Consider the following 14230-nt stretch of genomic DNA (forward strand, 5'->3'; position numbering starts at 1 on the left):
CCTCTCTCAAAATAAATAAACTTAAAAAAAAATAAAAATAGAACTATGGTGAGATCCAGCAATCCTACTTCTGGGTATTTATCCAAAAGAATTTAAATCAGGGTCTTTACGAGGTATTACCTCTCATGTTTACTGCAGCACTATTAACAACTGCCAAGACCTAAATGTCCGTTGACAGACGAATGAATTAAAAAATGCTGTATATACATATATCCAATGGAATATTATCGGCCTCATAAAAGGAGGAAATCCTGCAATATACAACAACGTGAATGAACGTTAAGGATGTTATGTCAACTGAAATAGTCACAGAAGGACAGATACTGCACGACTGCATTTATACGAGGTATCTAATAGTCAAACTCATGGAAACAAAGAATAGAAACATGGTTGCCAGGGGTGATGGGAGGGGAAATGGGAAGTTGGTAATCAATGGACATAAAATTTCAGCTCTGTAAAATGGACAAATTCTAGAGACCTGCTGTGCCTATAGATAATAGGACTGTATTATACACTTAAACGTCTGTTACAAGATGTTTATGTTAAGTGTTCTTACTACAATAGAAAAAAAACTACATTAAAAAAAAGAAAAACCTATATGAAAAAATGGTAACACATGAGTCAACACATGGGTACTTTGCATGAGAAGAGACAAAGGAATGAGGTGGCAAAATGTTAAGAATGCTTATTACACTAAAAAGAAAGTAATACACTTTGTATTATACTACAGAGACACGTTCTCCCGTGAAACATTTTTACCCCAAAACTGATTGGGAATCTAATGAAACCATTCAATCTAACGACCTAGTATCAAAGAAACAAAAGGCACAGTATAACGTATTCAATAGCAGTGAAGGGATCCAGAGAATTCACCAATCAGGAAAATCCAGAATGCAGGAAATTTTAGGACAAGTTTTAGTCAGTTTCATCAACAAATAGAGAATTAAAAAAAAGATGTTGGTGAGACTAATAGGGTAGTAGAGAGACAATTCAACCAAATATAGTATGTGAACCTTTTTTGGCTGCTGATTTCAGCACATCAACTAGAAAACCCATCTATGAGGCAAGATGATAGGGGATACTATGGAATTGTTCATTTCTAATTTGATAATGATATTATGATTTTTCTAAAGTCTTTTCCTTTAAAAATAAAAAAAAAATTTAATGTTTATTTATTTTTGAAAGGAAGAGACAGAGACAGAGTGCAAGCAGGAGAGGGGCAGAGAGAGAGGGAGGCACAGAATCCGCAGCAGGCTCCAGGCTCCCAGCTTCCAGCACAGAGCCCGACACGGGGCTTGAACCCACAAACCGCGAGATAATGACCTGAGCCGAAGTTGGACACTTAACTGACGAGCCACCCAGGGTGCCCCAAAAGTCTTTTCCTTTTAAAGATATATACTAAAATATTTTTTTAAAAAGTCCAATAATACTTGTTCTGTAGTTTTCTGTACTTTTCTCATGACACTGTTGTGGCCTAGGTACTAATCACACACACACACCCCTACCCAGCAGAATTGTATTTCCAAAGCATAGACCTTTTTTTCTCACCTACTATTCTGTGCAGGCCTCAGCATAGTGCTTTGCATACTGAGAGTACTCAAATATTTATTAAATTCTTAATTTTTTTTCATGTCTTTTATTTTGAGAGAAAGAGAAAGTGTGTTTGTGTGCGTGTGTGTGTGCGCACGCACCTTCAAGTTGGGGAGGAGCAGAGGGGGTGGGGAGGAGACAGAATCCCAAGCAGGCTCCACACCATCAACACAGAACCTGTTGTGGGGCTCGAACCTATGAACCATGACCTAATGCTGATCATGACCATGATCATGACCTGAGCTGAAATCAAGGGTAAGATGCTTAACAGACTAAGCCACCCAGGCGCCCCTTATTTAATTTTTAAAAAGAAAGAAAGCAAGCAAACAAAAAAGGGCCAAGTAGGCTCCAATGATGATAAGTATACTTTGAACCAAGATTTATGTTGAATATAACTTTCTGTACATGAGGTCCAAACACAAAGTCCTGGGGAACAAAGAGCAGGGATGCAAAGCTGCCATCCTGACTAGTGAAGGGGATCTTCCTTGGGGAAGAAGGTACAGAAACCCCAGCCAACCTGGGTCCCTCTGACACACTCCCAACACAATTGTAGCTAACTTATTATGTGTGCTGTCATCTGTCTCCACCACCAGACTGGGGCCCGACCCCGCATCTGGTCACATGGCTGGACCTGGTAAGTGGTTGACAGCCCAAAGGAAGAAACTTCAACATCATCCAGAGGAGAAACAGGACAGACCACAAAGAGGGTCAGTAACATCGTGGGGCCTGAGACGGCAACACCAACTGGAGATTAATCAAAACAAGAGACTCTGGATGGGGGGTGTGGTAGTGGGCTGGGCCCACTCGTTCATCTGAGGAGCTGAAGGGAACAGGGAGTGGATCAGGGACTGCATGGACCAGAAAGAGGTGCACTGGAAGGCGGAGGGGGTCTAAGGGAGACAGGAACTGAGAAGCAGCTGCCACCCTCCTGTATGACGTGGGGCATGGCTGGCCGAGGCCAGCCTGGTTCTTTCTCAGTGCAGAAGGATGTGGGAAACCACAAGAATGCAGGCAGGGCTAGTGCATCACAGTGGAAAAGTGAATTCCTGAGCACATCAGGGAGGCTTACTCAGACTAGCCGGAGGAAACCACATTTAACAACCCAGCTACAGAATGAGGATGCAATCAAGTTGTGGCCTGGGCACCTGGAGGTAGGAGGGCTCCTTCTGCCTGTGATAGACGAGGGGCAGGAAGAGCTACAAAGAGGAGCTGACACCTGAGTGGGTCTTGAAAAACTAGACAGGATGGAAAGAGAGAGCAAAACAAAAACACACTGAGCACTCATGATGGTCTAGGTGCTGGTTAGGCACTTGAGTTCCCTTCCAGAAAAGGGGCTACATAGACAAAAATACAACGGTGTGCCTGATTGTCTTCCCCCTCTTTGTCCATTCCTATTCCCTTGTTAACCTAGAAAAACCCATTAAAGACGAACTGTTTCTTTTTACTTCTAGAAATTCACTCCAGGGCTTGATCAGAGATGGATGTCAAGATATACTTGCGGTGCTCAAAAACAGGAAACCAAACCACTAGGGTTAGATGAATTAAAATAATACGTAGTCTTCAAAAAGCATGTTGTCAATGATTAGCTAATGGTATGGAAAAAGCTATACCCCATATTGAGTGGGAAAAAAAGCAGTTACAAAACAATACAATCCAACTTTATTTTTTTAAATATAATACAGTTTTTAAAGACTGAAAAATCTAATGTTCAAAACGTCTATCTCTACGTGGTAGGATTATGGATGATAATCTCCTTCATCCCACTGTCTTCTATAATGAATGTTTCACTTTTTGAAAATTAAATAAAAACACCCCCAAAATGTTATTTAAACACACACACACACACACACACAACTGAAAACAGGCCCACGTGGGGTAGGCTCACCTTCTGTAGGATGGGGGTAGGGCAGGTGTTGTCAAACAAGACTGAGTTGAAGATTCCATACACGCCCTCACCGAGGTGGTACACGATGGTCTTGGGGGTGGAACCGCTTTCCTCTGTGGGGAGGGGAGGGGTCAGGGGAAGTACAAGCAGCAGTGTGAGGGGGGCTGGGGCTGGGGAACTGGCACAATGGTAGGCTCAGCAAGGATGATAGGTAACTGAAGCAAAAAGGTTGCCCCTTCCTCAACTATGGGGTGGGTCCTGCCTCCTCCTATGACATGAGGTTCATGTTGTGCACACTCACGCTTGCAGCTGAGCAACCCTGCCCAGGACTTACTTCCTGCCTGCATCTGAGCCCCTGGATGCCCAGCAAAGGCAAAAGAGCAGCCCAGCCAAACTCAATACCCCAAGATGTTAAGCCACTTGCCCCACACACGATGGGGCAAGTGCATGAGCTGAAATGAGAAACCAGGTCTCCTGGCTGGATTAGATACGGCAATCACCCAGATTTATAAAGGAAGCCAGAAGAATGTCGTCTCTACACACATACACACACAGGTACACGCACACACAGAAAACCTTCTACCTGGAGCCCACCACCCTGCCAAATGGATTCTCAGGGGAAGACACACAGACCTCAGCTCTCTTGCCTGGGGTCCTAGAGCAGAAGACAAAACCCCAAGATCAGAGTCCCTGACCCCACTCACTCAAGAGGCTGATGGGAGAATTGATCTATCTGAAAAGGCAAAGATGAGTGCTGATGTTGCAGTGTGGGTAGAGAACCATGAGTCAGTCCAGCCTGCACTTGAATCCAGGCACTGCCCCTTACCAGCTGTGTGACTTTGGGCTAGTGACTCGACCTCTCTATGCCTATGTTCTGTCATCTATAACTAGACTTAGACAAATATAAGTTGTTATTAATTATTTTCATTATGTTATGAGAATCAGTAGGATGAGTAAGAGTCTGTACTTTGGAGAGGAGACAGACATGAGGTCGAATGCAGGCTTTACTTTTTCCTATTAAGCAATTCACTTGTATTCTCTTTGGCTCTCAATTTTCTCATCTGTACAATGGGTTAGTAAAGTATCTATTCTCCCTGAGGTTGTTTTGATCTCAATCTTCACAAGATATAAACATGCATAGGAAGAAACAATAATAAGTATCTTGGAGGTAAGAAAGGACTTGGTTGTAAGTTTCCCTAAAGCAAGGATCCATCCTTCAAATTCCCCATTCCCTAAAACCAGACCTTGCTCGGCCAGCTACTGTCCCTAGCTTGAGGAAAAAATGGGGCTGTGCTGCCCACCTGGCACCTACCCTCCCTGCCAGGCTGGTCCAAAAGAACCTCCTTCTTGGCGATGATGCTGACTGCCAAGGTGAAGGCCGAAGTCACGTAGTAGCGCCCCAGCTCCGCAAGGATGTCCACACCACATCCCTCTGGGAAGTACAGGTCCAAGGCTGAGTTGATCACAGAACAAATCTGGTGGTAGGGGGATGGGAGACAATTACATATTTGAAATGTGGGGTTTACATACTAAGGACTTGCTATAGCTCCAAGTGTATTTCTTTTTTTTTTTTTTTTAACAACTTTTTCTCTTTTTTTTAAGTTTATTTATTTTGAGAGATAGAGAACGAGCAGAGGAGGGGCAGAGAGAGACAGAGTGAAAATCCCAAGCAGGCTCCATGCTGTCAGTGCAGAGACCAACACAGGGCTCAATCCCACAAACCCTAAGATCATGACCTGAGACAAAATCAAGAGTCAGACACTTAACTGACTGAACCATCCAGGCACCCTTCCAAGTCTATTTCTTGAAAGCTTCTTTGATTTCAGAAAGAAGGACTTGGCAGCTGCTAAGTTCCCAGCTGGGGACTACAGACAATTGGCCAAGAAGGTAGGAGGCAGAGAGAGCTGGGTCAAGACTCTTATACTCATGTAAGTCAACTTCCTCAACGCCTACATTATGGGAGGAGGTAGTCTCAGATTCCAGAAGCCCTGATATGGAACTTTCTTTTATAAATGACCAATCTGGGGGCGCCTGGGTGGCGCAGTCGGTTAAGCGTCCGACTTCAGCCAGGTCACGATCTCGCGGTCCGTGAGTTCGAGCCCCGCGTCAGGCTCTGGGCTGATGGCTCGGAGCCTGGAGCCTGTTTCGGATTCTGTGTCTCCCTCTCTCTCTGCCCCTCCCCCGTTCATGCTCTGTCTCTCTCTGTCCCAAAAATAAATAAAAAACGTTGAAAAAAAAATTTATAAATGACCAATCTGTTAAAAGACATGTTTTTTTTTTTCACAGAAAATAAAGAGAAGAAAAAAGATCAAAACCACCCTTAATTCTATCATGCAGATTGTTAATCATTGTTAACATTTTGGAGTAGTCCCTTTCTTTTTTTTCTCTTTGATACAAATGCCATTTTTATTATAAACATAATAGGGCTATATAAATATATATAAATAAATAAATATATATATATATATATACTGTGAATGACCTCAGTGGGTAAGTCATACAAACGTTTCATAATTTAACCAATTCCCGAGTGTTAGATGGACCAGGAAAGTCCACTGGACTTTTGTTATGAACACCGCAACAATGCTCATCTTTGAAGCTCTTTGTGTCCATCAGGGGTTATTTTCTTAGGGTCAGTCCCTGGATGTGGATATTCCAGGACCAGGCTCTTACTAAGGAGAACGACCCCTAGTGGTTAGAGTGGGGATTGCGGCGACACATTTTTTCTTGATTTCATCTTGAGAGGAGTACACAGAAGGTGGGCTTTTCCTTTTCCCGCCCTCCCCTTTCATTTCTCATCAGCTCACCCAAGGGAGAACAGAGCGTACCAGGCCCTCAAAGAGTTTTAGGACTTAGAAAATAACACTGGTTAAGCTTCAAATTTGTGCATGGGCTAGAGACAGGCAGAGCTGGGACTCAGAAAGTGACATAACCTCCAAGAACCTCAGTTTGCTCAGCTGTAACACAGGGCTAATAAGATAGTTCAGGGGCTCCTAGGTGGCTCAGTAGGTTAAGCATCAGACTTTGCATTGACAGCGAAGAACCTGCTTAGGATTCTCTGTCTCCCTCTCTCTCTCTGACCCTTCCCCACTCACGTGCTTGCTCTTTCTCTTTCTCTCTCTCAATAACTAAACATTTAAAAAAAGATAATCCAGGTAAAGCACCAAGCACAGTATGCAGCACATAGGACCCACTCACAGTGCCCAGTACACACCCCCCACCCCCCACAGAGCCCAGTACCACACTTCTGACCCCAGGATTACCTCTTCGAATCTCACTTTGGCCCCCTCCAATCCAGGGAAGCCACCACCAAGGTCCAGGATGTGCATCCTGTGGCCCAGCTCACTGCCCATTTCAAACACAAGCCGGGCGTCTGCGATGGACTGAGTGTAGGCCTGAAGGTCAGGACAGCCAGTGCCAACGTGAAAACTGAGGAGGGAGGAAGAGACTTGGCTTACGTGCAGGGCCCCAGGTGCCACCAGCTCAGCCCCAGCCAGGAGCAACCTTGGACAGGCACATTGGACACTGTGCCCATTCTACAGATGTAGGGACTGAGGGTCTCAAAGGTTAAATGCATTTCCAAGGGTCTTGTGGAAGTAAGGAGTGGACAAGAGACCAGATCTAAGGTCCGCTGGTATTTGGTGTCCCTCCCATCCCTTTGTGCTGCCACTGGGGCTGAGCCTTCTGGGATGAGGACCAGGGCCCTACCGTCAGCCAGGTCTGTATGTACCTGTCAGCGGTGTAGCCTGCCTGTGCTTTTGTTTCCCCATCTATAAAGTGGGGATAAGATCCCACAGGGCTGTGGGATAATGTACCTGAAGCATTTAGCACAGTGCCTGGCATATCCTAAGCACAGGATCAATGAAAACTATACTGTTAGGCCTTTATTATGACTTCTTCCATATCCCTGCAAGAAAAGAGGCAGAGCAAAGATGTGGCTGCATAACCTTTGGCCTACAGGCTGGTCTAACTCCTGCAAAGACAGGTCTCTCCGGGAACCTCCAAGGACAAGACCTTGTGGGGACCATGGGGTTGAGTCAGCGGGACACTCCAAACCTTCTTTCCAAAGAGAGGAAAGTCTCTGATAGCAGGACTCTAGGCCTGTGGCCTGAGGACTCTGTGCCTCTGACGGCAGGACTCGATGGCCTCCTTTGGAGGCCCTGAGGGGGCTCTTGTACAGAGTTGATTAATTCCTGGGAAAGGGGCAGCAGGCCTGGCAGGGGTGGTGGGGCCTCCAGGTACTCACCTCACACCCACCACCTCCATGTGGCTCCTCTTGGCATTTTCAAGCAGGTGTCTGCAGGATTTCAGCGACGCCCCAAACTTGAAGCTCAGGCGGCTCGGGGAGTCCTCGGCAGCGATGTGTAGAACCATCCTGAGGAGACAGGTACCTCTGCCGGGTGGACCCCACCTCCCCCTACCCCAGCCACGTCCTCTCCGAGAAAAGGAGTGTAAACTCAGAGCTGCCCGCCCCGCAGGTCCCTGACCCCTTCATGTCCCTGCACTGCCGGTCAGCCTCCAGGGCCTGTCAAGTCCATTCTCTGAACGTCCCTGGGCCCATCCCTAGGCCCCTGCCCTGGTCCCGACCTCCTCAGTCCTCTCCAGAAGCTCCACCTCTTCAACCAGCCTCCACACCAGCCGGACTTTTCCAACTTTTCTTGCATGAGAGGCACCACTTTTTAAACACAGTCTTACTGAGAACCCCAATATCATTTAAAACAGACAAAATGAAAGCTGCTTTGGGTGAACCAGAGTGGTCCAGCCACCTGGCCTCCCCATCATCCCGAGGAGGCCCTCCCTGGAATCCCCAGGGTTTCAAGTGACCACGTGCAAGCCACAGCCCGAGCAGAATGTCCAGCCCTGACCCCTGCCAGAGCCCATTTGCACCAGGCCCCTGCCCTGTGACCGTGTTGACCAACATTCACTGTTGCCCTCGCCCCGCACACATGGTATGTTCCAGCCACACCAAATTCCTGCTCATGTCTCAAACGCCCCCTGCTGTTTCCGACCTCCATGCGTTCCTTGCTTCAGCAGTTCACTCTGATGCACTGTCTGTGCGCCCTCCTAGTTCTTTTCACCCCTCAGGCGCACCTCAAATGCCACCTCCTTGGCACAGCTTTCCTGACCACCCCCTGTTGCTCTCGGCCCGCGACTTTGACCTCCATAATACCGTGGGCTTTGCTCTGCTCGGGCTGTAATGGTTAGTCTTGCCTTTGTCCTCGTCAGGCCCTGGCATGCTGGGTCCAGTCCAGGAGTGCCCGCCCCAGCCTCCCGTGAGTGTGGCCGGGTCCAGGGCAGGGTCCTCTGCTCCACCACTACCCCGCCCATGCCCGCTGTCCTCACACTCGGCCCAGCCCCCCACGTGAGCGGTCCTCGGCTTACTTGGCACTGGGGTGGCTCTTTACCACCTTTGCCAGCTCCAGCTCGTTGTCAAAGCTCAGCAGCCGGACCCCATGCTTGGCAGCATACTTGATCTGTGCAATTTGCTTACAGGGGTTGGCGTAGATGATCTTACCGGCGGGGATGCCAATACGCTGGACCAACTCCATCTCTGCCTGTGGGGTCCCAAAGGTGAAGGTGAGGAGGCTCAGGGCCCACCGGGCCCACAGAAGCCGAGAAGCACAAATGAGGGGCAAAGTCATAGCTACGCATGGGGACATCCATAAGAAGGGGGCCTCATTTTCACACAACAGAGACATGAAAATCGGGACTCACGCTGGTTCACCATTCTCGGACAGGCAAGGCTGCCACAGCCAGCCACGCAGGTAGCACACTGTGCAGTTGAGGGGGGGGGACGTCCCATCCGCAGAGGATACATATGGTAGATTTATATATTTGTTACAACTTCCCGGCAGTAAAGCCTCTCATCCTGACAAAATCAGTGTATTCATCACAACAACTGTCTTAAGGGATATATTTCCTAATTCACACAAAGACATGACATGGAGTCATAACGGCCCTGACAGTAGGCATGTGACACATTTTCCTGACAGATTTAACGTTTAAAGAATATCCCTTGATATGGTGGAGAGTTCACCGAACCAAGTCATCCCACATCCAAAGTCCTGCTGTGCGCGTACCACTGTGCCGGGGGACCCTGGCAAGCCCCTGTCCCCGAGGGGCCTCGTCTTCCTCACCTTTACGGAACACCGTTCCACGAGATTGCTGCATTCATGGTACAGACAGTGATGATGATGAGAGCAGCCATCGTCACTGAGCGCCCACCACAAGCAGGCACCGAATGCGATGTTAGTAAACCTTTTCTGTAAAGGGCCAGTGAGCAAATGGTTTAGGCCGCGTGGGCCATGTAGGTTGTGTGACAACTACTCAAGCCGCCAGAGAGAGTGCATAAGTGAACGAGCGTGGATGTGACCCTGTCAAGCATCACAAGATCAGGCGGTGGCCTGGATGTGGTAACCATCCATGGTTTGCCAACCCTTGCTTTGGATTAACTGTCTTATTTACCCCTTAGAATAACCCCATCATCAGAGGGGCACTGGATCCACTCTATATAGAAAGAAACTAGTACTCAGAGAGGCTATGCAGCAACAAGGAGGCAGGGCCAGCTTTCAAACTCAAGTCTGACTCTCCATGATTAAGGGAAGGAAGTCAAGAGGAAGCCAGTTCTGAAATGCTATAGCAGGCACAGGGCCGTTTTTAGCCACTCTGAGTTTTTGATAAGACTCAAAGGGCGCCTGGGTGGCTCAGTCGGCTAAGCGTCTGACTTCAGCTCAGGTCATGATCTCACAGTTCATGGGTTCAAGCCCCGCATTGGGCTCCATGCTGGCAGCTCAGAGCCTGGAGCTGCTACAGATTCTGTGTCTCCCTCTCTCTCTCTGCCCCTCCCCTGCTCATTCTCTGTCTCTCTCTGTCCCTCAAACATAAAAGTTAAAAAAAAAAATTTATAATAAGACTCTAATGTAAATTTAGCAACTTTTCAGCACGAGGTACTACTGTGAGTTATCCCATGTGATGCCAGTAACTGTCCTATGAAGTATTTATTGGCCACATTTTACAGAGGACAAAATCGAGTTCAGAGGACTCCACCTGCCCGCAGAAACACAGGTAGTAAGGAGCAAAGTGGGACAGGGCTGGCATTGCAGCCGTCACAGCTTGCTTTCAAAGACCCTGAGTCTGAGTGGACATGAAAACGTGTTTTTGCTCCCAGCTTCACCACATGAGGTAAGAGAAGAAGCAATGGTAGCAATTTGGGACTTGGGATTTAGCTTCGATTATACTGAAACAGTATATACTTAGATATACATACTTATACTTAAACAGTAACTACTGTTACTCATTGAAGGATTACCATATGCCAGTCATTGCATTAAATATTTTATATACATGGGGCATCTGGGTGGCTCAATCGGTTGAGCATCTGACTTCAGCTCAGGTCATGATCTTGTGGTTCACGAGTTCTAGCCCCGCATTGGGCTCTATGCTGACAGCTCAGACCCTGGAGGCTGCTTTCAGATTCATTGTCTCCCTCTCTCTCTGTCCCTCCCCTCCTCATGTCCTGTCTCTCTCTCTCTCTCTCTCTCTCTCTCTCTCTCTCTCTCTCAAAAATAAATAAAAACATTAAAAAATATATTTTATATACATTTTCATTTAATCCTCATAGTAATCTTATGAGACAGGAAACAGAGGACAGAGGCTCAGAGAGGTTAAGTGACTTGTCCAAAGTCTCACAGCTTTCGAGTGGCAAAGCTGACAGGACTGCCAGACTTTAGCCTACACCAGTTCCTGGCCACAGTACTGTAATGGAAAATTCAACCTCAATACTGAGTTGACAAGTGTTTCCTGACTATCTATTAACATGCCAGCCTCTATGACTGGTGCTAAAGAAAACAAGTGGTGAGTAAAATAAAGTCTCTGACCCTGTGAAGCTTTCAGGTTGGGGAAAGTGGGATGGTGAGACCCAGGTGTGAGGAGTGAAGGACAGCTTTTCTGAGGGTCAGAAAATTAAGCTGAGCTCCACAGGAGGTCATATCCAGGGGGAAAAGGAAGGAAAGAATGTTTCTGGTAGAGGAGACAGCCCGTGCAGATGTCCTGAGGCAGAATGTGCTCAGCCTAGTCAAGGAAGAGAGAGCGCTGGGGGGGCCTGGGCAGGGGGAGCGCAGTGGGGGAAGATAAGGCTGCAGGGGGGTGGGCTGATGTGGATTTATATTTTACCCTGCGAGTCACGGGAATCCGTTTGAAGGGTTTCACGAGGGGAAACGACAAGGTCAGATTTGCATTTTAAATGCAAGGTTTAAACGCGTATCACTCTGGCTACCATGTGAACTCAGGGCTCAGGAAGGGCTGAGAGGATTCTGGAGGGACCGGTCACCATTGCCCTGGGTGAGGTAACAGATGGGGGAGTTGTGCTCTGGAGGCAGGGCTGGCAAGCGTGGTGGTGGATTGCAATGTGGGCATGTCTGACTCCACGCCCTGCAGGCCGAGGGGCCCTTCTCGAAGGGGGAGATCATGAGCGCATTTGAACACCCGGGTTCCGGGCACCCTGTGGTATCAAGTCAGCTGCTGGATAGAAGGTCTGGGCTGGAGATCAAAATGCGGGAGGTGGTGGCACATTGATGGTATTTAGGGCCGTGGAAGGAGATGAAATTCCATAAGAGGAAGGAGAGTTTACAAGAGAAAGGGAGCCTGAGACAGAATCCAGAGGAATCTCCCATTTTGAGAGCAGGAAGTCAGCACCTGGGACCTATGGAGAGGGAAGGAGAAAGAATGCGTCCAGAAGAGGGGGAACGATACACAGATTATAACATCACTCCCATCACAGCAAACCTTGCCTTGCAATTCATGTCTGTACAGGAGAAGGGTGTCGGGTGTCAGAGGCGCCCCGTGCGAGGTGGGGCAGGTGCGGAGCTGTGTCCCCCATCAGTTGATTTGCTGCTGAAGGCTTTACAACTGGGAGCATAGGTGACTGTTGAGTTTTTTTAAAAAGAATGTCACAAATGAGGAATTGCTATTTAGTGGGCATAAAGTTCCAGTCCTGCAAGATGAATTAAGTCCTAGAGATCTGTAGAACTCTGCCTATATAGTTAAGAATACTATATTGTACCCTTGAAGATTGGCTAAGAGGGTAGATCTCACATTAAGTGTTATTATCACAAAAACAAACAAACAGTCACTGTGCTGAATGCTGTTGAGAATCAGGCTAATAAGAGGACCTGTGTCCCCGACAAGGTCTAAATGCATCAACATGGACAGATTTCCAACACCTGCTGAGTTTAAAGCTATTGAGACACAGTACCCACCACATAAATATCTTTTATATTTTGTATATTTTCTATGTATCATATTTGTAAGTATTTTTTAAGTACCACATACCCACCAAACTCAAACTCATAATGGTGATTATCTCTGGAGACATAAAGCCAATGGCCTACGTGTGTGTGTAAGTGAATCAACGGGTGATTTGAATAATTCAAAGTGAATGTTGAAAATAAAGTGCTTACTGGATCCTGGAGATCTCTGGGGACGTTGGTAAGAGGAGATTCCTCAGAGTAGTGACAGTGGCAGTGGGGAAGCAGTGGCTCAGATGCAGGTGCTGAAGCAAAGAGCCAGGTGCACGCAGACAGGCGAGTGTAGACAACTCTGTTTGGCCGTCAAGTGGGAGCATGGGACCGGGCAGGGGGGTGGTATGGAGTCCCGGGAAGGCTTTTTAAGATGGGAGGATGCTGATAGAGACTGCAAGAGAAGGCAGGATGGGGGCAGGGGAAGTGACAGAAGGTCCTTGAGAAGGTGGGTGGGTGGACCGTAGCCCCACGCGAGGCATGGCCTGTGCCCTTGACCTGTCTGTGGCATAACTGTACACCCGGCCCTCGCTCACACCCGGCCCTCCGTCAACCCTCCCTCAACGTTGGCCAAGGCGTGGAGCTGTCAGGCGTAGCCACTAGTGATGTCCCACCAGAAGAGGGCAGCCTTGGCCTTTCAAGAAAAGCTGTGCATCCCAGAGCCACCTCTCAGTGAATGTACCCAAAGGCTAGTGATCTTCCCGCCTGCGGGGAGGGGCCTTGGCCTCTCCCAGCCCACTCGTTAGCTAAAGCAATGGTCACCAGCTGGGGCCCAGCTCTGCCATCCTCTCCCCAAGGACAATGGAAAGATGCAGTGAGAGAGCCGGAGACCACCCCCCTGCCACTGGCCCTACTCAAGCGGCCACTTGCCAGTGAGTCCCTCACCCTCTGTGCCTCCTTTCCCGTATGTTAAATGCTTCCTCACAGGGCTGTTGTCAGAATCAGGGTAATAATAATTACCTCACAGGTTGTTGCGATAATAAAATGAGATCACCTACAGAAAACGCTCAGCAAAGTGCCTGGCCCGACAGAAGCACTCAGCAACGGTACATGCTTTTAATGTCCCTGTGGACTTCAGGATCCTTCTGAGCCCTAACACCCCACAACTCTGCTCTTTGTGGAGACCGGCCCTGAGCCAGAGGGCCAAGCACAGTGTACCACCTCTGGGTTTCCAGATGCACAGGAGGTCCTTGACCCTAGACTGAGAAGGCTGGAAAAGGATCCCCTTCCTCCTCTCTGGGAGCAGAGCCCCCAGCATGCTGCAGGGGGAGGTCCTGGTCCTGCTACCGGCAAGCTGTGCGTGGCTGGCCGATGGTTTCCTCAGCTGTAAAATGGCTATCTCTCTCCCCATGCACCTCCCTTCATGTGACACACGCACGAAACTAGGTGTGCAAAGCAAGTGCTAACGCAAAGGGGCTTTGCAGTGACAATAGGGGTGGACTCAGCTTTCACTCACTAA

At 48.1% G+C, this 14230-nt stretch overlaps 1 protein-coding gene across 5 annotated transcripts in view; it reads right to left on the reverse strand.

Annotated features, from left to right (window-relative positions):
* AZIN2 (antizyme inhibitor 2) overlaps positions 1–14230 on the reverse strand; it is a 33412-nt gene that overhangs the window by 13131 nt on the left and 6051 nt on the right. For 3 of the 5 annotated variants that reach the window (XM_078452091.2, XM_078452089.2, XM_078452090.2), the window contains 5 exons: positions 8858–9030; positions 7722–7850; positions 6739–6904; positions 4788–4950; positions 3476–3588 (listed from right to left, as the gene is read on the reverse strand). In XM_078452091.2, coding sequence (XP_078308217.1) covers positions 3476–3588; positions 4788–4950; positions 6739–6904; positions 7722–7850; positions 8858–9030 — 744 coding nt within the window. Of the gene's footprint in view, positions 1–2771; positions 2826–3475; positions 3589–4787; positions 4951–6738; positions 6905–7721; positions 7851–8857; positions 9031–14230 lie in introns of those variants that run through there. The other 2 variants (XM_078452092.2, XM_078452093.2) reach the window with 2 other exon arrangements.

The sequence above is a fragment of the Panthera onca genome, chromosome C1 (assembly GCF_046562875.1).
Source record: "Panthera onca isolate mPanOnc1 chromosome C1, mPanOnc1 haplotype 2, whole genome shotgun sequence".
NCBI lineage: Eukaryota > Metazoa > Chordata > Mammalia > Carnivora > Felidae > Panthera > Panthera onca.